At 52.8% G+C, this 25,939-nt stretch overlaps 1 protein-coding gene across 1 annotated transcript in view; it reads right to left on the bottom strand.

Moving 5' to 3' along the window:
• Positions 1 to 25,939, bottom strand: part of SDK2 (sidekick cell adhesion molecule 2) — a gene marked incomplete at both ends in the record, with an annotated part of 262,629 nt that overhangs the window by 110,525 nt on the left and 126,165 nt on the right. Inside the window, one exon of the mRNA XM_079725138.1 lies at positions 871 to 977. Coding sequence (XP_079581264.1) covers positions 871 to 977 — 107 coding nt within the window. The remainder of the gene's footprint in view (positions 1 to 870; positions 978 to 25,939) is intronic.

Genomic DNA, 25,939 nt, shown 5'->3' with positions numbered 1-25,939 from the left:
AAGGCGTTCCACACCCCCGTGGCCCACGGTGCAAACTTGGACCTCTCCTCCTAAAAATCCCAGAATGAAACAGCCCATAATGAGGCTCATTTCTAAGGCAGCTATCTTAGAATGGGGGGCAGGTCTGGGCAGGTCTGGGAAGGGGATACGGAGTCACAGGGGGAGGGGGTGGATTGCTGCGCTGGTCCCTGAGATGCCCTTGGGTTCTTCTCAGGCTTCCCTCTTGTCGTCCATCTGAGGGAGCCCTTTGGGGCTTGGTGGCAGTGGAGGAAGTCTGTTACCCCAAAGGCTCGGCGAGGGTCTGTCACCTTACCCTCTGCTTGTCTGGCCCTTTCAGGAACCCTGACTCATCAGGTCCCCTCTCCCTCTTAGAGCTACGGTACCCACACCAGCCATCTCCCAACGCCTCCTGAGACCGTGGAGACCCCCAGGCTGTTACTGCTCCAGGGCTGAGCAAGCTGGAAGATGGAAAAGTTAAGGTCATGGGGGGGCCCTGGGAAATCTGCCAAGAAGAGCCCGGGGAGTCTGCCATGACGAAGACCCCCCAAGTTGGAGGCCAAACCCAGAGGAGTCCCTTGAAGCAGGTGACAGGGCCTCCTTTTCAAAGCAGAAGCAGCATCTAGAGAGTGCTGAACCCATAGCCAGCAGATGTGTGTCACGTGTCAGCGGTGTGGCCTTGAGAGCGCTTGCCACCTCTCTGGGCCTTGGTTCCCAGATGGCGGGAAGGGTCACCATTAGCACCCAGGGAGCGTGGAAAGCCACAGCTGGGATTTGGCTCTGCCCAGCGTGTGGCCGATGGGTGACGACTCTGCAGATCCTCTCCCGCTTCACGCCCTCCCCCCACCCGCCCCAAGTCCGCGTGGTACTCACAGGCCACCTGGACCTCGGTTTGCCGCTGCAGCAGAGCGCCCATCCGATTACGCACGATGCAGCGGTAGAAGCCGGCGTGGGTGCGGTCCAGGCTGGTGATCATGTACCTGGGGGCAGACGAGACAGCCAGTGAGCCAAGTCGGGCAGCTACAGGGATGCAGAGGTCAAACTAGGGTCAGAGGGCAGAGGTCGCCACATCACTCTCTTCCATAATGAAAGGTGCCAGGGAGCCCTTGGCTCTACCGTGGGGGTCACAGAAGGGTCCTTATTAATAAGAGGTCCCTCCCAAAGGCTTTTGCTCAGCTGCCCAGGAAGGAGCCTGCACTTTCCCAAGGACAGGAGATGCTGAGCCTGAGCCCTTGACCGTGGCCGTGACCAGGCCTCCCAGGACTGTTTTGGGTCTGTTGGAGGCGACTGTCCTCCCCTGACTGTGACCTGCATGACTGAGAAAGGTGGGGGCATTTTCTTTAGCCTGGACCAGGGATACGCCATAAATGTTAACTTAAATGGATGTAGGTTTGTTATAAAGCAGAAACTAACACACCACTGTAAAGCAATTATACTCCAATAAAGATGTTAAAGTAAATAAGTAAATAAATAAATGGAGGCAGGGAAATTTACGTTTTCCCAAACGCTTTGCATCATTCCGTGCTTAGAGTTGCAGACAGCTCCACTGAAGCTCTGTGAAGGGAAAAGGCAAAGCCATCTGGGCAGGGCAGGTTGGCTTTCTGTACGTGTGGGCCCTGGGGCCAGAATGCATGAACCCAAGGAGGCTCTAGGGTATCCTGCCTTGGGAGCACGTCACTGGCCGGAGTGCTGCAGAGTCTGGTGTTGGGGGGAGGGTGGGGGGAGAGCAGGTGTGTGGGGCGCTAACCTGGCTGGGAGGAAAGGAGGAGGCCAGGCAGGTCAGTGCAAGGAGCTTCTGGCAGCGAGACATGGCAGATGATAGGTGCTCTCTGGTATGGAGGGGGCTAGTTCCCCTAGCACCCATCTCGTGATCACCTTTCTGATCCTTGGGCAGTGAATGGCCCAGCAGAGACCTCTGAGGATCCAGGGGCTTGTGCCTAGGAGACTTGCCCTGCCCTTGGGTGTCCTAGGTTTTGCCAGCTGACTTGGTGGACAAGCTTATTGCCACCTGCTCCCAGGCTATGCCAACCCTGGGACAGAGCAACCTTATTTGTAGGATTTGCCAAGTTTTCTTTTACGTGAGTTCTAGCCAGTGTCCATCAGCATCTCACAATGATGAAACAACTACCACTTTCTGAGCACCACCTATGCTTCAGATGCTGTATTCAGTACTTTTCATTCATTTCATTTCATTTCTTTTTTTTTTAGCTGCACCACGTGGCTTGTGGGATCTCAGTTCTCTGACCAGGGATCGAACCTGGGCCCCTGGCAGTGAAAGCGCTGAGTTTTAACCACTGCACTACCAGGGAATTCCCTTCATTCATTTCTTTATTTCACACAGCAGTTCCCAGACTACTGTATATCATGGACCAGTAACACTTAAAAAAATGGGGCCAGACATAAGATTGTATTACGTACGGCCAAGTAAGACCATTAAAACCAACCAACCAACCAAAAAGCGAGCCGGGAAACAATCAAGCAACCAAAAAAACAAACAAACAAAAAGATACAGGCATGGAGAGAAAAAGGAATAGATATGGTCAGTATTTTATCTAAAAAGGACATTTTTGAGATCACAAAAAAAGAAATGTAATCTCAGCATCAAAGCAATTTTAACACATTTTAAACTGAAATTTTATGCCGCGCCCACGACACTAGCTTCACTTTTCTCATTTGACGTGGACAGGTGCAAAATGTCGTGGGTCTGAATTTGAGAGTCTTTCACCTAATCTCCCTGCTAACGCTATGGAGGCAATACTTTTATTAGCTCCCCCTCCCCATTTTAGAGGTGAGGAAATTGAGGTTCAGAAATATCACATCATTGACCTGTGGTCTCACAGGCAGTAAGAGGCAGGGCCAGGGTCCCAAAGAACCTTTCTGACTCCAAGCCCAGCTGCTAACCTGCTCAACACGGACATCCTACCCCAAAGGGCCCCACCTTCCATCCTGGGACTGCACGAGCCCCAGACTCACGGGTGGCTGTGTGCCAAGCCTGCTCTGGCTCTGCATTAATATCCAGAACCTTCTGGCTGTCCAAGTCTCTTATCTCTGCCACCGGCTGCAGCCCTTATCTGTCCTTCGTTACTATGCACAGAGTGATGATGGGGAGATAGCGGGTACCCAGGCTCTGGCAAATTTCCTATTCTCCCTCTATTCCATCCTCAAGCCCATCACAGGCTCTCTTGCCTCTGACCCATCACTCCCTGGTGGGGGGGGGACAGCTTTGGGTAAACTGTTTGGGTCTTAAAAGTAATGGGGTGACCCAAGAGGAAGATGGAAGGAGAGATTGGCTGGAAAAGCTCTCTATCTTTGAAAATGGAATCAGATATTATTAAAAAGCACCAGGGAGACGAAAATGAACAGAAATGGCCAAACACAAAAAGATGCTCGGCCTCTGTCACAGTGAAAGAGAGTCCAATCAAAAACAAGACAATATTCACATATCAGATTGCCAAAAATTTTCTTGTATGATTACACCCATGGCAAGAGGGAGGGGGTAGGGAGGCTGACCTCAGCTCGGATGATGAAAGTGTAAATTGGCCCAGCCTTTGGGGCAGAATCGATCAAAGTAAGAATATTCCAGTCTTTTGACCCAGAGGCTGTACTCCAGGGAGCCGGTCTTTCAGATGTACTTGCAAAAATGTGACAAAAAACAGGTATGAGGATGTTCACTGTGGCTTTGCTTGTAACGGCAGAGATAAACGAACAAAAACCAGAAGCAGCCATCAAAACTGTTCTGTCTCATCCATCAAAAATGGAACTGAATCGACTAATGATGCTGTAGCCACAGAATGAACGAAGAACACCTGTATGGGATGAGACAGAACCGTCTCCAAGATGCACAAAGCACGGAAAGGAAGTCGAAGCTGGAGACCGCGGATGTTTATGGAAATTAAAAACACGAGAAATAAGCTAAATAGTATCACAGCTGAGTGTCAGGGACATGAGAGATAATGTATTCTTATCACTTGATAAGTTGTTGTTTATTGATACAGGCTACCAAGCCCTTAGTCTAATGTTTAGGATCATGCAAATTGACCCAATAAAAAGAATTTTGAGTTTGTGAGCCAAAAAAAAAAAAAAGTCAAAGAACAGTGCAAGTGTTATGATACCATGCGGGTAAACTGGAATAGTACATATTTGTATATATCTGCACATACATAATCATATATACCCTCTAGCATGGACATAAAATTTTTTCGGGATGGATACTCCAAAACATGTGATCTGCCTTTTGGGAGATGTATTAGGAACGCAGAAGGAGGGAAACGTCTACTTTTCGATTTTATGTCTTTCTACGCCATCAGAATGTTCTTTATCGTATGCATATGTTGCTTTTATTTTAAAAATAAAATTAAAAAATGCACTTTGAGCATATAATGTCAGGATATATTATAAAAAAGACACCAGGGACTCATTGGATCTGGGTTTGTTTGCTGATGTCAGTGATGTGTTGTGAAATTTAAACTTTAATAAAAGTTGATTTCTGCAGAAAGCTCTAGTTCATTTGCTTCAGCCAGGAAGACCCAGGCCCCATCTGGGGCCCTGAGGAAGGCCAGCTGGGTGCAGGTCTGCCCCACCCTGAGGTCAGTAGAGGAGGCCTGGCTCTGGGCCTCCCCTCGGCCCCCACTGTGGGGAGGTGGGCATCCTTCTCTGAGCATCCCTGGCCGGGCAGAGAGCAGGGTGCAGCCCCCCTCCCCGGGCTGTCTCTGGTGTTCCCCTCCCTGCCTGGGAGCACTATTTTTGGCTTGTAAGCAACTGTTATTTAAAGTAACCCTTCTGCCCACTGCCTTTCCTACCAGGGGAACCCGCTTCACTCCACCCAGATCACCTTGCAGGCGGGTGGAAGAGGCAGTTGGCCAGCATCTCAGTTTGCAAATCCAGCGCTGCCAGCACTGTGAGCATACAAGCATCCGAGAAAATGACAGTGACAGCTCATTATTCCCCCATAGTGCTCCCTCCTGGGCGCTCAGGACGCACTTAGCCTACAGCTCTATCTGTCCCACCCACCTGTGGCTGCTGGCCTGACAGGAAACCGGATGAGCCCAGCCCTGTCCAGGTCCCTTCCAGAGGCAGGGGGATGGCTGAAGTGCCCTGTGCAGGAGGGTGCCCTTATGATCGCCCAAGACAGAGCCTGGTACTGGAGAGTGTGCTGAGGCTTCTGATGTAGGGGAAATTAAGCTTGATTTTCACTTCTGCACTTTCTTAGGAGTGTGGCCTGGTCAAGTTATAGAACCTTGCAAGCCTCAGTCTTATCATCTGTAAAATGGGGACAATAATGGCCACCTTTTTTTAAAAATTGAAGTATAGTGGATATACAATATCATATAAATGACAGGTGTACAATATAGTGATTCACAATTTTTAAAGGTTATACTCCATTTACAGTTATAAAATATTGGCTATATCCCCCGTGTTGTACAATATATCCTTGTAGCTTACTTCTCACCTAATAGTTTGTATCTCTCGCTTCTCTACCCCTATACTGACCCTCCCCCCTTCCCTCTTCCACGGGCAACTGTTTTCTATAGCTGTGAGTCTGTTTCTTTTTTGTTATATTCACTAGTCTATATTCACTAGTTTTGTTACATTCTCTATTTTTTAGATTCCGTATGTAAGTGATGTCACATAGTACTTGTCTTTCTCTGACTTTACTTAGCATAATGCACTCCAAGTCCATCCATGTTGCTGCAAATGGCAAAATTTCACTCTTTTTATGGCTGAGTAGCATTCCATTGTATGTGTGTGTGTGTGTATATATATATATATATATATATATATATATATATATATATACACACACACCACATCTTCTTTATCTATTCACCTATTGATGGACACTTAGGTTGTTTCTATAATGGATGTCCGGGTTCTAAGTCCTGGACTTAAGTGCCTGGCACACGGCAGGTGCTGCACAAATGCTTGTCACACGAGGGAGCAAATATATGAGTCACTGGCAGGGAGTGGAAGGTAGTGGGGTGAGGTCGGGAGGATCAGAGAGGAGGGTGAGGAGGGTGAGCAGGACCCTGCTCCCCACCCACGTGAGGATCCAGTAAGGCCTCCATACCAAGCATCAGGGGACCACAGATTCCCCGGCAAATTCTTCGGCTTCCCCGTGGACATGTCCCAGCCACCCACAAAGGATCTGCCACACCCGCTGGTTTCCTCATCCTTCTTCCTGGGCTGCCCCCTTGGCCTCTTGGTCCCAGGGAAACTCTCTTCACCAGCCTGACCTCCTAACCTCTCCGTCACCTGTTTGTACCCTTGTCCTGGCTGACCTGCCATCTCGTTCTCCATCCAATGAGGAACAGGTGCAGGGGTGTGGCTCCAGGAGATGGGAACACCTGGACTCACCTGCCTCTAGATCCCCTGCAAAGGACCGCTGATTTACTGATTTATTATAGGAAATATATTCCTGGGACTCAAAATTCAAAGAATAAAAGAAAAAGTACAGAGTACACATCTCTTCCATCCCTGTCCCACAGCTGCCTTCTCATTCCCCCCCGCCCCCCCCACACACAGAGGAAACCACTGTTAGTTCCTTGAGTATCTTTTCAGAATTCTTAGGCGAATGCAAGCAAATGTAAATTCATAAGGTGAAGAATCTCCTGGATGGAAGAAGCTTGGCTTTCCCCCAGTCAGAGGGAGCAGGTGGTGGAGAGCGAGCCTTGGGGGCCAGGGTAGAAAGAAAGGGAGACACAAGAATCCACACTGTCTGCTTTGCTCATCACAGGGGCCCTGATTTAACCTGTGGGGCCCCGGTGGCACAGTCCCCTCCTCCGAGATGAAGGGCTGGGCTCAGGGTGGGGGGCGCGTGACAACAATGCCGGGAGGAGCCGGGACAGATAAGTGGAATTTCAGAGACACAAGACGCACAGGGGAGAAAATACGTGCCTAATAAACGTGGCGTCTTCAGCGTACGAGGAAACACACAACGCCCTTTTTGGTTCGAGTCCTTGGGTGTCACAGCTGATATTTAAAATGATTCTTACTCACATTAAATAAGATATTTCAATTCCACAAAGCTGTCAGGAGCTGATGCGGACACCAGGAATAATAGGCACACTCTCTTTGTGTTGTCCTCTTGAATAAGTCACATGCCAGAGATGCACGTGGGATGCTCACGGTGGGGGGGGAGCTGAGGGGGAAGGGCGCGTGTGCACATGGGCACACGTGTGTACTCCCACCCCTGTGCACACACATGCACATATTCATGCATACACAGCCCACACACACATTCATGCATATGTGTACACATACACGTGCAACCCATACCCACAAACTTACACATACACACGTGTACTCGTCACACCAATGTACTCATGTATACTCATGCACACGTACACACTCACTTGTGCACACTCACCTGCGTGCACGCACACTCATGCAAGGTACACGCTTGGGTATGCACATGTACACAGGTACACTCCTACAAGCCACGTATGCGCACTCCTGCACACACACGTGTGCACACACCAACCCACATGAACACACACTCATTCACTCCTGCAAACACAGTCACACCTGTGCACAAGGGCAACATGCCCAGGTGAACACACGTCCCTGGCCACGCCCATCCGAGGTCACCCAAGTGCACCCAGCCCAGTTCCAGGCCCCTCCCCACTCTTGCCCTCACACGGAGGCCACAGGCCGCAGACACTCTGTGTTTCCTCATTTAGATGCACCCAGGAGAGCGACAGCCACTGCCAGGCAGGTACCCTCCCACCCAAGCCTCACCTTCTAGGGTCTAGGTGGCCCTCAGGACACAGATTTCTGAAACAGTGGCCCCCTGGCTTGTCCTAGGGCTTTTCTCTCCAAAGGCCCTGCATGGGGGAGGGGCGGCCCTGAGGTCTGGGGGGAACAGAGCTTCTGCAGCCAGACCCCCTCCCTGGGCTCTACGGCTGAGGCGTGAGCCCTCTGCCACCCGCCCACCCGGCCTCTGATCCTCAGTGACCTGTGCTCGGGGAGGGGGGGCCGCGGGGACCGCCCACAAGCACTGCCGTAGGTGTCCCCGCGGACGGCTGGGCAGCTGATTGCAGGGGGCCCCGGCCTCCTCTCCTCTTCCCACGGGCTTTCAGGCAATGGCGAGGCACCAGCTCCAGGACACGTTTGTGCCCGTGTGTGTGTCTTCAGACGCGCCCCTGCCTGCATCAGGGGGACAGCTGCCCCACGAACAGGCCACCGAGGTGCTGGCAGGCTGGACGTGCACCCCATCCTGTGGATTTGCTTTTGCAGAGATTCTTCAGGAAAGAAGACAAAACTCTGTCCAGGGTGATTTAAAGGGGAAAGTATATGTACCAGGTAATAATAATAACCATTACCATTACATAATTAACATAATTATTAGTAGTGTAAGAAATGTCCCTGTTCTGAGGGCTTTAACATGCATCAACTCAGTTAATCTCACAATACTGTAGGAGCCTCATGCTAACAGAAACCTCAGTTTATAGATGAGAACACTGGGACTCAGAGTGATCAAGTAACTTGCCTCAGGTCACACAGCTAATAAGTACCTAGTAGCCTGGACAGTCTACACAGAGAGAAGACGAACCTCAACTGGACACACACCTGATAGCTTGGGGTCTCTCCTTGAATAAGGGTCGTTTTGACCGTCTACACTCTCCCCATCACACACAGACAGGCCGTGGATGACAGAGGGAAGAGGGGTGCTTCTGAGAATTTAGTCTAGGGCCTGTTAAAGAGGATGCTATTGCTAAGAATAACAACCTAGTAACAGCGGAGACCCAAGGGAGGGGGCTTGGCTGCTCTGGGTAACTCTTTAGCGGGACTTTTGGTTTTGGAAGGTGGTCAGGTCTGCGACGGCCCAGGACCGGAGCTAAACTGCCGTGTGTGATGGTCCCCGGAGTGCGAGTCTTCCCTTGTCAGCAGTGCTGAGGATCCTGAACTCATGGGGGTGGCGGAGGGGAGAGAGAAAGAGAGAAAGGGATGGAGGGAGGGAGAGAGAGAGAGAGAGAGAGAGAGACAGAGACGGAGACAGAGAGACACACAGAGACACAGGGCGGGGAGACAGAGAGAGAGGGAGACGGAGACAGAGACAGAGACACAGACACAGGAAGGGGAGACAGAGAAACAGACAGAGAGGGAGAGAGACAGAGAGGAGAGAGAGGGGAAGGGCCCACCGCCCTGCACAGGGAGTAGATGGGGCCTGAGGACCGCAGGTCGGCAGGAAACCCTGGGCTGGGGGGCTGGCAGGGCAATTCAGGAGCCCAGATGTCTGTTCTCTTTTAAGCGGTTTCCATCCTGGGTTGTAAGTCCCCTCCCACACCTTCATTCAGAGTCCTTGCCGCACACAACCGGCTTCTGCTAACGGGGCTTTGGGGATGGAAGGGAGCTGCCATGCTCCTGCTGGAGGAAGGGGTCCTGGGGGGGGTGCCCAGGAGCAGAACGGGGGCTGGCGAGGTGGCAGGTGAGGCACAGGACAGGTAAGACCGTCCTCAGAGTCCTGGGAAGGCAGGGGGCGCCCTGGATTCTTCCCCACACAGCGTGTAGACATTTGTATAGTAAAGAAGGCAAAGGCCCTTGGAAGCCAGTGGTGGGGTGCGGTGCTTGGGCACGCTGGGTGCCCCCCGCCGCTGGGAGACTGCAGGATGGGTGGAGGGCTGTACCGCAGTGGACGGAAGGGGGAGGAGCCCCTGCCTCTGATGACAGAACATGGGGGATAAAGTGATGCTGGGTCCGAGGTGCGGGTCTACGCACCCCTCCTTTCTGCCTCAACTCACCCCCTCACCAGTGGACAGGGGTGGCGGGAACTTTTCAAGCGCTGGGTCCCCCCGGCCACAGTGCAGGGGACGAGCAGAGGCACAGGGGGCACAGGCCCTGCTCACACGCGCAGGAGTCTGCAGGACCTGCAGCATCCAGGGGACAGCCGGGCATTGGGCTCATAGAGACCCTGCCCCCAGGGAGTACAAAACTCCCCTTTGGCCCCAACTCTACCAAACTCCCAGCAGTTTCTAATGAAAACAAGCCACTGTCACCTCTCCACGTGCCTCTCCTCAGCCCGCAGGGAACGTCTCTGGTTTCAGCTCGCATGTTGCGTCCAGGAAGCCTTCCTGAATCTCCTCTGGGCTACCCCAGGTTTGCCCCTGCCAGACCTGGTGCATGTGTCATGATTTAACGTTCTATGTGCTTGTATGTGTGTCCCTGAGGCCAGGTCTCGTGTACTGGCTCCACGCTCCTTGAGCATCACTCCTAGAATAACACGTGCTTCAGTGAACACTCTCTGGATGAGTGAATGAAACAGCTGGTACTGAAGGCCAGATCAGGCCCCCGAAAGGTGTCCACATACTACTTCCGAAAGCCTGGGAATATTTTACCTTACAGGGTATGATGGTTGAATTGGGTACCCCCAGAAGACGTGTTGAAGTCTAATCCCTAATACCTGGAAGGCCCCGGTGAGGTGGTGCAAACCCTAGTTTATAATGGCGCCCCCCATAGGCGCGTGGTATTCTCTAGCAGGGCTCGGTGGCCTTGCTTAGGGAGCAAGATGGGTGGAAAGCTAGAGTGACCCAGGGCTGGGGTTCTTCCAGGAAGCCGTAACAGATGGACCACAACGCCAGGGAACTCAAGATCCTGGCAAGATTGAGCCGAGATGATGATGTGACGTGTGGGCTGATTATGGACGATGAGGGCTGAGGGCACAAGGGGCAAGAGGCCGGAGCTGGACCAGCGGCACGGGCAGCCTGCGGAACCAGGGCAGAGATGCAGGATCCCGAGCCCCACCCCAGCCCTGCTGAGGCCGGATCTGCATGTAAGATGTTCCCAGGGTGGAACGCTCCTATGCTGTTGCTGGGAATGTGAATTGGTGCAGCCACTATGGAGAACAGTACGGAGGTGCCTCAAAAAACTGAAAACAGAGTTGCCATATAATCCAGCAATTCTACTCCTGGGCATATATCCGGACAAAACTATAATTCGAAAAGATACACGCACCCAGACGTTCACAGCCGCACCATTTACAATAGCCAAGACATGGAAGCAACCTAAATGTCCATGAATAGAGAAACGGTTAAGGAAGATGTGGTATATATATACACACATAGCCACACACATACCCATATATATACAGGAATATTAGCCATAAAAAAGAAATAATGCCATTTGCAGCAACATGGATGGACCTAGAGACTATTATACTAAGTGAAGTAAGTCAGATAGAGAAAGACAAATACCATATGATGTCACTTATATGTGGAATCTAAAGTATGATACAAATGAGTTCATTTGAGCTCAAATCAGTTCGGTATCTACGAAACAGAAACACTCACAGACGCAGAGAACAGGCTTGTGGTTCTCTACGGGGTGGGGTGGGGTGGGGAGGAATGAATTGGGATTTTGGGTGAGCAGATGCAAACTATTACATACAGAATGGAAAAACAAGGTCCTACTGTATAGCGCAGGAAGCTATATTCAATATCCTGTGATAAACCATAATGGAAAAGAATATGAAAAAGAATATATATAACTGAATCACTTTACTGTACAGCAGAAATTAACACAACATTGTAAATCAACTATACTTCAATAAAATAAATGAAAAAGAAAAGAGATGTTCCCAGAGTGATTCCTAAGTGCGTCGCAGATGGAGACCAGGTCAAGGAGGTGGGTCTAGGACAGGTTCAGTGGGCGATGGAAGGGAGGTTGGGGGGTGTGACCATAGGGCGGAAAGTCTGAATTTAACATAGACGTGGCCATCCCACGTGAGGACAAGGGCCAGGGTGTGGGCTCCCCAGTCCTCAGTTTCCTCCTCTGTGAGACGACTCTGATTACTGTCTGATAATGAGACTGATCAGAGTCCCAAAGAGTGACAGTCCTGAAGAACCCCGCTTTGGCCTCGGAGTTTCACTCCGATCTTAGCTGTGCTACTTGCTAATAAGCAAGGGATCTTAGACAAGAGGCCGAACCTCGTTAAGCCGGGGGCACCATTCCTGTGTAACAGGCAAAATAAGGGCGGCTGCTTTCCGGAAAATACGAGTAAGGGCAGTTCTGCTCTAAGGCTTGTTTTGAAAACATGCATTTGTTCTGATGCCATTGATATATTAGGGAACAATCGGAGCATAACTTGAGTTTTGCATCTGCTGTGTGTGCTTCAGTCTGCAAGAAACACTGGGTAAACCCAGAAACCCGCACGCAGCTGAGCGGAGCTGCAGAGTTACCACAATCTGCACACCCGGGAGATCTCAGCTCCCATGTGTGTGACGAGCTCACCCACCCACATCTGGTCTTACAACTCTCCTTTCCATTGCAGACAACCCCCCTTCCACCCTGCACAATAACTCACCGGCTGCAACCCACCGATGCCCACTTTCACTAGCAAATTTCAGGCCCTTCGAAAAAGGCCAAGTACCATACTTATAGTAGTCTTTACGCATTTCTTAACCACTGAATGTTTGTGAACCCGAGCAATCATCCTCATGATGCTCCTCTTTTTTTACATACCCCAATGAAGTTTATTTTTTTTAATAAATTTATTTATTTATTATTTATTTTTGGCTGAGTTGGGTCTTCATTGCTGCATGTGGGCTTTCTCTAGTTGCGGCGAGCGGGGACTACTCTTCGTTGCGGTGCGTGGGCTTCTCACTGCGGTGGCTTCTCTTGTTGCGGAGCACGGACTTCAGTAGTTGTGGCATGCAGGCTTCAGTAGTTGTGGCTCGTGGGCTCTAGAGCGCGGGCTCAGTAGTTGTAGTACGTGGGCTCAGTAGTTGTGGTGCACGGGCTTAGCTGCTCCGTGGCATGTGGGATCTTCCCAGACCAGGGCTCGAACCCGTGTCCCCTGCATTGGCAGGCTGATTCTTAACCACTGCGCCACCAGGGAAGTCCCCCTAATGAAGTTTTTGAGGGTGGCTCCCTCACCCCATTTCCCCCATTAGTCCTGTGGTTTTTACTGCATGATTTTGCACAGTGCGGTGACTTTTGCAAACGTTTTATACCTAATTTTAGCAGAACTGACTGCCAAGTGCTTAGCTCGGGGTCTGACATTCAACATGCACTCGAGAAATGTGTCTTCATGTGTTTGCCTTCGTTATTAATCATTTGACCCAGAATGGAGTGCCCACAATGATCCAGGCACTGTGTTAGGCTCTGGGTGTCAATAGTAATAATACCAACCATAATAATAGCATGACCACCGTCTTCGTGGTATTGGGGTACCCTCAGCTCCTTACATTTAGATGAAATGTTACTGCTTCTGCCATACCTGCTTAGAAAGGCCCTCTTCCCCAGTCCCATGACCAGTCCCTCACTTCCTTCAGCCAGGACCCAACCCTCGGACATCTCATAATCTCAGGGGACAGAAGGGAACAAGGACTTGCTCCTCTTAGGGCAGAAATGACTTTGCCACGGCCCCTTTAATTACCACAAGGGATAACAGCTAATTAATACTAAGGAGGGCGGGGCCGATGTGCATCCGGTGGGCACGGAGTGCAGGTGATGCTGTGAACCCGCCGAGCTCTGCCCGACCAGCCCGAGCTTCCTGCAAGGCTGAGTCCTGCTCCCTGGTCTTCACCGGACTGCCAATTTCCCCAGGCCAGATGTTTGTGGGATTAATGAATGCTGATTAGGCTGGAGGATGCACCACTGTCTCCCCGCCTTTCCCCCCAGCTTGCCCAGGCAGGTCGAGGGGAGATGGGAAGAGGCCTCCCCGGCCGTGCTGCAATGCCTGCTGTTGGCAGCTCGGGCGGGGCGGGGTGTGCGGTGAGCTGCCCATTCCCTTCCCGCCCAGCCCTGGCTCAAGGTCAGAACTGATGTCCTTCCTCTCTACCTGGGGCGAGGCTTCAGGTGGTGCTGCATCTCTCCTTTCCGAGCCCCAAGGCTCAAGCATCCAGGCAGGGAAGGTGTCCACTCCCCGAGCCCTCCCCTAGCTCCCGGCTCTGGGTTGTCTCTCCCTTTAGGAAAGTCTTGGCCACACTTCCACTGAAGTCAGAAAACAGGCACCAACAACTACTCGTGTCCAGAGCTGTGCTGGGGGGCTTGGGAGGCAAATGCTCTAGGGTGTGGTGGGCACAGGTGGAGAAGGAGGGTTTTGGGCTGTCTGTGTATTTTACTTGCCGTGTGACCTCTGGCAAGTTGCCTAATCTCTCTGTGCCTCCATTTCCTCATCTATGAAATAGGAGTAATAGTAACAATTATAGTAAATAAACCAGGCAGTTCTAACCACTTTACATATGATAATGCATTTATTCCTCTTTAACTACCCTATGAGGTCAGAATTCATTTTATCCAAATTTGGCAGCTGAAAAAGATGAGGAAAGCAAAGCACAGAGAGGCTAAGTAACTTGCCCAAGATCACACAGCCAGTAGGTGGCAGAGCCCCAGGAGGTGGCCCCTAGATTTTGTGCTCTTTACCACGGCACCATGGTCCCTACCTGAAGGCACATTGTGAGGATGACATAATACCTGTCACGCGCTTATTTGGACAAGGCCTGGCATGAAGCATGCGGTAAGCACACGCCAAGAGTTAGCTGCCACTGGGATTATTCACGTTCTTCTTCTTATTCGCTCAGTGTGTCCTGGGGGAAAGGAGCACTGCCCTAAGCCTCCTCTAACAGCCGCCTAATACCAGGCCCAACACTTCTGCTCAGCAAGTTAGCCTTAGCAGCAGAGTCTGAGCTGCGGCTGCCACGACATCCAGTGTCAGGAGCTGTGACAGAGGCCGCCCCGAGCCCAAGGGTCAGAGCCAGCCTCCCGCTTCTCTGTCCTTCCCGACATCTGCTCAGACCCTGGGCAGGGGGCCCCACAAACAAGCCCACCGGCCCTGACAGTTCTGGCCTCGGTCCAGCACGACTCACCTCTGACCTCTGCCCATCCTCTCTGGGCTTTCCAAAGGCACTGGCGAAGGTGACTTCAGAGATACCTGGTGGAAGAGCTAGACCAGAACCGCGTTAAGGGGCCCTGGGGACCCGCCTGTGAGCTGCCATCTGGAAAAGGTGATCTGTGCAGGCTGCCAGGCACCGGCCAGACCTCGGTGGAGCTGGGAGCCTGAAGAGCGTGGTCCGAATGCTTTGCAGCCACTCCAGTGGGGATGTGGCGTCCACTCTCCCGTAAATCTGGCCTGGCCTCGTGACTTGCCTTCACCCACAGAATGTGGTGGAACATTCCAAAGCCCAGGCCTCAGGTGCCTTGCAGTGTCCACGATGGCCCTCTCAGACCACTGCCCCAGACCACCATGCCACAAAGGGTGGTAAACCCCAGGAAGAGAGACAGGCAGCCCAGCTGTCCCCACCGTGCCCAGCTCCCGCTGACCGCCTGCCGAATGCAACTTCATGAGAGCACCCAGGAGGGACCAGCACAGAAGCGACAAACCACGACTGTCTAAGTGACTGAGGTTTGGTGTGGTTTTCTAGACAGCAGGAGGTAACTGACCAGAAGCCGTGGCAGAGGCCAGGCTGGGCGTCTCCTGCGGGCATGGTCCCTGCTCTTTGTATGCTCCCTAGGGGTCGAAGGTAAAGGAGGAGCTGCAGTGGCTGAAGCTTCTGGATGTGCCGTACTGTGGGCCGACCTCCAGGGACTGCGCCCGATCTCCTTTGGGGACACTGTCTTTCTTGGGTACTATTCCCTGTTCTGCAGGCAGGAAGCCCCTCCCTGCTCCCTGCTCCCACTGAGCTGTAGAACTCTCCGGCATCTCCCAGCCCCCAGGGGCTGCTGGTTGGAGCTGTAACCCCTGCTCCCAACCCCCCACCCCTCCTCCAAGCCCACCCCCAGGAGGCTCTGCACCCCAGGGGACTTGGGCAGCCGGCTGGGAGCAGACCTCTTCCTTGGCTAGGGTGGGAAGTTCAGAATCACAGAACCCCCGGCACCCCATCAGTCAGAAAGCAGAAAGTGGGTCACAGCAGAGACTCCTCCTGGCGGGACAAAGACACAGGGGAGAGACCACCTGAATCCTGCCACACTGAGAAATCCCATGAACGGGCCTGATGGGTCTCTGAGGGGTATGGGTGGGGAGAGGAGAGTCAGGCACCAAGTCAGCCCCCAGGAAGCAGGGGTCATTACCAACCCCCCAGGCATCTGTCTAGACCATGTGCCTGCCTGAGTGCAGAACACAGTCAAGATCTAATTAGTTGTTGTGTCCTGGCTGAGAGCCAAGGTTGGGGGGGGTGCCTCCAGGAAGATCTGGGGAAGGGGGACGAAAGAGAGAGGCTCTCAGGGCAACCTGGCGTCTCCAGACCAGCTGTGTGAGGAGGGAGAATGAACATCTCATTTCCATGCATTGAAATCTCCCTCATGACAAACATATGTGCCTCTGCTGGGGACCACCTCCCATCCCTCCCCAAGGACCTCGGTCACCATCACACGTCCACTGCCCTATGCCCATCTTTGCGCACTGGTTACCAGGCATTCAGGCCAAATTTACATATGTCAATTTCGGGTGACAGGTGATCAGACCCTTCCTAATTCGCATGTTAAGTTTCCTAGCGGTAGAAATAAATAGCCTCTGTTCATCAGAGAGCAGCTTTCCTCAGGAGCCTTATCATGAAAGGCAGCGGTGATGCTTCATGTGCGTGATCTGTCTGCACTCCGGGGAGTCTGGGCGGATGTAGCCACCTGTCCCCAGGGCTGCCCGGATCAGAAAGTAGGAGGAGAGGAGAGGGAGAGAGGGTGTGGCTCATGTGTGCACACCTGTGTGTTCTAGACTGTTCCGTGTAGCGGGGCCACCAGCGGGTCTACGTCCCTTGCTCCAGCCCTGATGTGCAGCATGACCCTGGATGTGTCACTTTACCCCCTGGGCCTCAGTTTCTCCATCTATACAATGGGAGGCCTAGCAACGTCCTCCTCCAACCACCCAGTGAGCATTAAACTCAGTGACGAGGGCTCATGTGGGCCATGGATGGGCCCCCAGAGCTGTGCCAGCTGCACAAGTATCAGTGAGGACACAGGGAGCAGCTCCTCCCCGCCTGCCCCAGCTTCAGGGGGAACCTACGGCTTCAGGGAAATGCCCTCCCTGCCCCACTCCCAAGGGTTCTCAGGGCTGTGAAGCCTCAGAGTGATGTTCTGAGCCACGGGGACATCAAGAGGATGCAGCGGATACCCAAGGGGAGAGAAAGGAGCCTGAGACCCAGGGCCCAGGAATGACCCCCACCCCTAGCTTGGTGTGTCCCCCGCATATACTGAGATGCTCAACCTGACGAAGGAAAAATCACTGAATCTAACTGGATCTTGGAGTCTTCGCGTTCCCCCATACTCGTAACCCGACGAAATCCAAGCAGCGCTGGATGGAGACTCAGGGGGCCTGGGCGTGAATTCTAACCTTGACATTAACTCAGGCCCCGTCTCCGGGGCAAGTCATCTTCCTCTCAGGCCATGGTGGCCTGTAAGGTGGCGAGCTTGGCCCCGGGGGCCAGGGAGCCATCCTGTGGCTGTGACTCTCCCAAGGCCCCAGGCGTGTGTCCCCCAGCCCCCACTGCGCCCTTTGCTCAAGTCCAGCAAGGTAACACCTACCATCCATCTCCGGTTTCCTTGGCAGTGGGGGGCCCACCCCCTGCCCAAGCCAGGACCCATTAGTGAGAGTGAGGAAACAGGTTGCCACGGAAACCGAGACAGCCAGTGTTTTAGAATCTCTTGCTTCTTTTTTTCCCTCTTTCCCCTCACATTTTGAACCTATTCATCTTAATTGGCATAATTACTGCAACGACACCCTGAGGCTGGGGGAGCCAGCCGTGCCCCTCGCTGCCCACGACCTGTCCTGGTCCTCCGGGGCCTCTCTGCCTCCTGCCCGCCTCTCTCCTGGCTTCTCCTGTCACTCCCCATCAGAGTGGCTGGTCCCCTTGGGTCCAGAAAGGACCTGTCCTAAAGCAAGGGGAGGCTTCCACCCCCGGGAGTGGGATAGGCCAGGTTTTAGGGCCTCAGGACCCTGTCAGGAGGTGTTCTTGGGCACCTGTAAGAACCGGGCCTGGGCTGCTCCAGGTAACTGAGACCCCTTCCACCAACGGCCTCAGCCTTCACCAAGGCTTTAAAGAGCAGGACTGCCCAGAGGAGACCAGGGTACAGTACTGACACCTGGGGGAGCTGGTGCCTTCCATCCACGGGGTGAATGAGCGTAGGCCAGGCTCTCAGAGTCTCTGAGCCTCTGGCCTCATCTGAGCAATGGAGCTGTCACACCCGCCCTGCGCATCCCACACCGAGGACCAAATGCAAATGCAGCACTGACGAAAGCAACTCTGTGCCACAGGAAGTCCAGTCGACTGGGGGCAGGAGAGACCCCAAGAGGGACCAGAGGGTGGCCAGCCACCTCCAGCCTCTCCCTCCCATGCCAGGCCCCTGACTCTGGCTCCAGCTAGGAAAGTCTGGGGCGCACTGCTGCCTCACTCTACATCACTGGTTCTCAGTGGGGGTGACGTAGCCCCCCCCACCCCGGGCACATTTGGCAGCGTCTGGAGACATTTTTGGTTGTCACATTTCGGGGAGGGGACTACCAGCATCTATTGGGTCCAGGCCACGGCTACTGCTACACACCCTATGATGCACAACAAAGAATAACCCCGCCCCAAACGTTAAGAACACCCAGGTCGAGAAACCCCAGTCTTGTTAGTACCTTCCTCACGGGCAGCACTAGTACCTTCCTCACGGGCAGCACGGGGTGTCCTCGGAGGGTCCCTCAAACTCTGCTCCTACCCCGCTGCTGCGGGCCCCCTTGGGTGCACGGGCAGGGCAAGCCGGGCAACTCCCTGCAGCCTCCCCCCACCCCCGGATCCTTGGGAGCCGGGAGAGGGGCTTCCGGGGTCAGGGAGAGGACAGCATGCTCGGCTGGGGGCCTCTTCCTCCTCTCGGTCCACCTCCCCCACCCCTCCCGGAGGGTTACGACATTTCTAACCTCATTAACTTTTTTTTTTTTTTTTTGGCGGTACGCGGGCCTCTCACTGTCGTGGCCTCTCCCGTTGCGGAGCACAGGCTCCGGACACGCAGGCTCAGCGGCCATGGCGCACGGGCCCAGCCGCTCCACGGCATGTGGGACCTTCCCGGACCGGGGCACGAACCCGCGTCCCCTGCATCGGCAGGCGGACTCTCAACCACTGCGCCACCAGGGAAGCCCTAAACTCGTTAACTTTTAATTACTACCTTCCCTCTGCCTCAGTACGCTGGCTCCATGCCATGGGCATCTCTATTAAAATTCAATTTATGCCCATCATAACTAATTCCTGCACTTCAGCTTTCTCACCAGCAGCCTTCAATTTTCAGACAAGATGTCCAGACTCACGGTCAAATTGGAGTCAATTCAACCCCGAAGAGGTTGCATATAGACAGATGGGATCTGGCTTTGTTGAGGAAGAAGAGCCCAGGCTTCCCAGGAGGGTGGGAATGAGGCCGGGGCCAGAAAGAGTAAGGTGGGGAGAGAGGTAGACGGGATTCGGGATTTATTTGGTGGCTTTCAGGCCACCCTTTCCACTTACAGGGCCGTCGATGACGAGACACCCTTCCACATATTTGATCTCATGGACCTTCTCCACCCCTGGGAGGTGGCTACTCGTTTTATTGTTCCCATTTAACAGACTGGGCAACTGAGGCAGGGATGAAGCAGTTTGCCCACAGGCATACAGTGAGTCAGGGTCGGGACTGAGATTCCTATTGAGGGGATGCTGATGCTGAACCTTGGAGTATCAGGTAGAAGAGGTGTGTAAGGACAGCACAGGTGGAGGAGACAGGTGAGCAAAAAAAGCACAGCGATGTTTAATAACAGAGACCATCAGGAAACCCATCCTTCAGCCCATTCGTGCAGGGGGTGGGCGAGAGAAGAGGCTGGAAAGAGTGGCAAGACCAGGTTACACGGGGTCTTGAGTGCCCCGACCCAAATCCTCCAAAGACCACCCACCACCTGCAGGATGCAGCTCAGAACATTCTCCCTGGCATTCATGGCTCTTCCTCCATCATCCTGTGCTGGCTGTGCCTCCCCTGGCTCCCAAGGCAGCACTGGGCATCAGCCGGTCGCCACCATCACACTCCTCCCGACGTCCGCTTCTTCACTCCTGTTTTGCCTTGAGGATCCCCTACACTCTGTGCCTCCTTCACTGGCTCCTCAACTTGCCCACCGCCACTCTCCTTAGGTCACCGGACATCCGTGTCCCTAAATCTAGCGGAGAGTTGCTAGCATCCACAGCAGCTGACACAGTTGACCACTTGGTCCTTCTCAAAACACCCTCTTTCCTTCCATAACACCCCAGTCTCCGTTTTCTTCCTCCGTCTTGGCCTCTTGGCCTCACTGTGCTGGGCTGACTGTCACCTCCTTTCTTTTGTCTACCTTCTGGGACCCTAGCGCTCTCTCCTCTGTGCTGGGTCTGCTCCCTCACCCTCCCCATCCCCATGGTTGTCATGGTCACGTGGACTCCTAAATCAAGACCATCAGCTCGGGCTTTTCTTCGCATCCACTTGCCTGTTGGCCGTCTAGACCTGATGTCTCGCCAACCACCCACCACCATGCGCAGCGACGTCCTGCAAAGCCCCTGCTCTTCCGGTGCCTCCTTCCTCAATCGCCTCACCGCCTGCCTTCCTCCCTTGACTGGCCACGCCCAGCTGATCGAGTCTCATCAATTCCATCTCCTACAGAAGTCTCAGACCCATGCATTCCTCCCATCTCCACTGTCACCAAGATGGTGCAAACCATCACCCCTCCCACCGTGACTGAGCAGCCCAGCTCCTAACCGCTCTCCTCCAGTCCACTTCCCACCCAGCTGCTGGGCTAAATATTGTTTAAATGGGCATCCGACTGTGTCCCTTCCCTGTGAACAACCATTCAAGGGCTCCACACAGCTTTTCGCAGAAGATAAGAGCACCCCAAGACAGAGGACAAGTCCCACCTTGGTCGGCCCGTCCACTTCTCCAGCATCCTGCCCTCCCTGGCCTTCGTTTGGCGCCCCCCGCCTCGACATGTGTACGCAACGCTCCCTGGGCAACCGGCCCGCCCGCCGCCAGCCCTGGCTAACTCTGTGCATCCAGGTCTCAGCTGCCTCACTAACGTCTTCTCTGGCCTGTGCTTTCCCTCAACAGCACTTATCAAAACTGGAGTCCCGTGAATTCCCTGGCGGTCCAGTGGTTAGGGCGCCGCGCTTCCACTGCAGGGGGCATGGGTTCGATTCCTGGTCCGGGAACTACGATCCTGCGTGCTGGGCAGCGCGGCAAAAAAAAAAAACAAAAAACCCAAAAACAAAAAACAACAAAAAAACTGGAGTTCATTAATACCTGTAGAATTATTTAAATCTGCTTCCCCTCTGGGCTGTATGATCTATGAGGGCGGGGTCTTCCTGTCCTATTGAGCACAACGCCAGCAGCACCCAGCACCTGCTGCACCAGGAGAGCTGCCCCCCATTCACTGCCTGGCCACACCCAAGGGCTCTTCCCTTCTCCGTTCAAGCTCGACGACTTCCAGAGGCTGCCCGAAATCTCTCTAGGATACTCTCTTGGCCTCCAGCACCTGCTGTGGCTCCTTGGTCCAGGCGCTTACGGGCCATGAGTACATACCTTGCCCCTTGGCTGGAACCAACATTTCTAAAGGGCAGCAGGAAGGGGGGCTTTGGGGGGGGGCTGGCACTGCCTTTGGTCTTGTTCTCCTTGCCTAGCTCTGTGCCAGGCAGGCAGAAGGTCCTAAATCTCCGCCTGGTGAACGAATCAGCATCTCCTGATGTTTCTTCATCAGGCTTGGAGGGAGAAGGCCTGGTCTATCTTAGTCCTATGACTGGTCCCTCGGTGGGGAGCTGAACCAGGAAGATGCATCCCTCATGTCTCTTCCCTTAGGAGTTGCTGATGTCCAGGGATTGAGAACAAGAACCTAGGTGAAAGTGGCCCTCGCGGGCCAAGCATGGGGTGGATGACCACCTGGAGTGTTCGTTATCAAGAGTTAACGTATGTGGGGGCTTCCCTGGTGGTGCAGTGGTTGAGAGTCCGCCTGCTGATGCAGGGTACACGGGTTCGTGCCCCTGTCCGGGAAGATCCCACAGGCCACGGAGCGGCTGGGCCCGTGAGCCATGGCCGCTGAGCCTGCGTGTCCGGAGCCTGTGCTCCACAACGGGAGAGGCCACAGCAGTGAGAGGCCCGTGTACGCAAAAAAAGAAAAAAAAAAAGAGTTAACGTACGTGAAGCACTTAAAGCAGGGCTGGGCCATGCTACGTTCCATATGTTAGCTGTGAATAGTTCCTGTGCCGTGGTTTAGAAGGCTAGCTGGGGCCATGCCCAGAAAGCTGGGCCCTGGCAGTGTCACTGCCCTGGCAGAGGACAAGCATGGCAAGACAGCTCAGAGCAGGGGGCGGGACACAGGCTTGGGGTCTGAAAGATCCTGGGTGAAACCTGGCTCTCCAGATCTGGCTGTGTGACCTTGGGCAAGTCGCTGGACCTCTCTGAACTGTGATTCCTAGCTAAGAAGCAGAGATAATAATAGCACCAATCTCCCAGAACCGCTGCAGGGAAGAGCGTGGCTTGGTTCCTGGCACCCACGTGGCACGTGCCCTCTGGAAAGCCCACCAGCCTCTGCCTCCCTGGCCTCTGCTGCCTGCTCTCACTTCTAAGGGGAGGCCAGAGGAGAAGGCAGAGACAAAGCAGCTGGCACTGGAGTTTCTTTTCATCCTCTCCTCTGAAGGATTTCAAAGGCTGCAGCTGCTCTGCAGGAGTCTCCTGTTTTGTGACCACAGCCAGGGCCATCTCACGCGTGGGTCTCTGCCTCAACTGGGCTTTCTTCTCCCCACCACCGAGCCTGTGCACCTCCCAGATGCTACAGCTCCACCATAAAGGATGTCAGGCTGGCAGCAGGGCTGAGGACACAGCGGGGGCCAGCCAGACGCCCGGCCTGGCTCACCTGAGCTTCCCCTCCACACACCTGCCCGTCTCCACACCCAGCAGGGCCCATCTGGGGCCTCAGGGGAGGGACTCAGCCTCAGCTGGTCTCCACACGCTTGCCCCCCAGAGGGTCTGAGGGGCCCTCGGCTTCTTGTCTCTTGGGCCAGAGAACGACACACAGTGACAAAAGTGGGCAGAAGGAACCCAATCGGGAACCTGTGTGCATCTGTGCAGAAAGGACAAGACGCACTCAGGGGACAGACCCCTTGGATCTGCCACTTGCTCCCTGGATGAGCCCAGCCACATTCTGCAACTTCTGTGAGCTTCGGGTTCCTCGTCTGCAAAATGAGGGTAATAACACTTCCCAGTGTTGCTGTGAAATGATGTATATTAAGTTCTTGAAACCGAGTGAGTCTGGATAAACAGTTTTTCTATGGATACGCATGCCTGATTGCGTGTGGGAATGTGTGTGTGTGTGTGTGTGTGTGTGTGTGTGTGGTCTGCCTAGCTGATTTGTTTTTCCTATTTGATTTTAAGTGTGAGAATAATTATGGCAGAAGGCATTACCCAGGTGGGGCAAAATAATCTGGTTGAAGACTCTGCCAGGACATGGTCACAAGGACGGGAGGTTAATGTCCATCTCCCTTCCTCCCCTACAGCCACTGCCTGACCTGCCATTTCTTGAGCTGGCGGGACAGTCCCCACGCATGCAGCCCTGGCTGGTGACATGGATGCAAACGGAGGCTGACCTGATTCAACCTGGAGAGATGCCCCCGCCATGGGAGGGAAGGGGGGTGGCGGGAGAGGCTCCAGAGGCAACAGAGAGGACCTGACCTTTATGTGAGTTACTAACCCACAGAGTCAGGAAGTCACACAAACACGTCTATGTGCTTTGCACGCTCATAACCATTAAACGTGTACATGAGACTTAAAGAATCATATATAACCAGAGCCCTGTGACCCCTTGGAGGGAGGTGTGCTCACCTGCACACGAGATTTCTGGCGGCTTTGTTATTTGCCCCGTTATTCTATCAAGATGATACCCTGTATAATCCTAACAGGTACCCTTTAGTTCATGTCTGTTGCACCCGGGACTGGATTTGTCCCATAGCATCTCATTTAATCCTCACGATAACCCTCTAAAGTAGGCATTACTGTGACCAGTTCCAAAGTGAGAAAACAAACTCAGGGTGGCTAAGTATTTCTGCCCTAAGTCACAGAGCTAGTAAGCGGTACGCGGGCCTAACCCCAAAGTCCAGGCTATTTCCACTCTGCCCCATGGATGGATTCGGACCCACAAACTCCCCAGGGTCACCGGTACTCAGAAGGAGAAACTGGCTTTCCTTCTTGTAGATTTCTCTCTCTCTCTCACACATACACACACCCCTGGCCCATTCTGGTACAGATCCCGCTGAGAATAAACACCCTTGGAGACTGAATGGGAATGCAAACTTCTTTCTCTGGAGACGGCGTGGGAAACAGTTAAATTTACGGCAGTGTTTCCAATCTTCTTTTCACTCAACCTGCTGAGTCAATTCAGCCATCTTTCTGCCTGAAAATTGGATATTATCACTCGACTCAAAACCTGGAGTTTGAAAAATAAAAATAAAAACAAAAACAAAAGAAAATCCCTGGGGTTTGGATGAGATAGGAAGTCCTCAGCGAAAAGCAGTGGTGAGAGAACCATAATGAGAAGCTGGCCAATCTCCTACATGATGGGATTTTCAGTAGGTATTCATTCAAAAGAGGAAACGAATATTTTGTTGAGGCAAAAAGCAAGAAAGTGCTAGAAATCCAATGGGGACATGTCAAAAGGACTCAAGATCCAGCTTGAAGAAGCTCCATTGGCAAACTCTGGGTTACTACGAGGGTCCAAATAATGACGGGAATGGATTAAGTTAGGAAAAATTAAATAGAAAAAATTATCCGTGAGTTTGTACCGATGCTAAATTATTTTAAAGGGGATGAGAAAGGAAAGATCCCTTTCAAGAAAGAATGCCAACTGGGCTTCCCTGGTGGTGCAGTGGTTGAGAATCTACCTGCCAATGCAAGGGACATGGGTTCGAGCCCTGGCCCAGGAAGATACCACATTCTGTGGAGCAACTAAGCCCATGCACCACAAATACTGAGCCTGAGCTCTAGAACCCACAAGCCACAACTACTGAGCCCACGTGCCACAACTACTGAACCCTGCGCGCCTAGAGCCCGTGCTCCACAACAAGAGAAGCCACGACAATGAGAAGCCGGCGCACCACACCGAAGAGTAGCCCCTGCTCACCGCAACTAGAGAAAGCCCACGCACAGCAATAAAGACCCAGCACAGCCAAAAATAAACGAAAGAAAGAAAGAAAGAAAGAAAGAAAGAAAGAAAGAAAGAAAGCGAGCCAACTAATATAAGTAAAAGGAATGATGGAAAATCTGCTTATCACAACCACCTTGGTAATAATTGATTCAGGTAAGACTCATCAATGACTATTAAACCACTGGGTGGGAGATTCCTGGGGAGGAGAATATTCACAGAGTCTCAAGTTTATCATTCAAAGGGGAGACGATACATCAATACCTGGACAAGGGAGAAATCTAGTGAACATCACCTTGACCAGATGGTATGACCTACCATCACCAATAATGGTGCAAACTGACTTAGGGTGCCTGTAATTGTGAAGCATTGAAATGGATGTGTATCTACGTAATATTCTTGGAGGACATCTTGCAAAACTGGCTGAACTCTCAAAACTGTCAATGCCGTGAAAGATAGGAAAGAAAAATGAGCAATAGTTCTAGATTTAAGGAGTCTAAAGAGTCATGACAACTAAATCCAATGTGTGGTCCTTGATCAGATCCTGTATTGAACAACAACAATAAAAATGTCCACAAAGGATATAATTGGGACAGATGGAGAAATCTGAATGTGGACTGTGTGTCAGACAGTAGTATTTTATCAATGTGCAATTTCCTGAGTGTGAAAATTGTGTGGTAGTTCTGTAGGAAAATGCCTTGCTTTTAGGAAATTCTACTTAGGGGTGAACTGACATGAGGTCTGCAACTAACTCTTAAATAACTCAGCAAAGAAGATGCGTGCATCTACGTGTGCATAGAATGAGCAAGAGAGAGTACAAATGATACAAAATATTAACAACTGGGGAATGCTAAAAAGGTATACAGGTGTTTA

Source organism: Hyperoodon ampullatus (assembly GCF_949752795.1).
Source record: "Hyperoodon ampullatus genome assembly, chromosome: 19".
Taxonomy (NCBI): Eukaryota; Metazoa; Chordata; class Mammalia; order Artiodactyla; family Ziphiidae; genus Hyperoodon; species Hyperoodon ampullatus.
The sequence above is the reverse complement of the archived record's forward strand: the minus strand, read 5'-3'. Positions and strand labels throughout refer to the sequence as shown.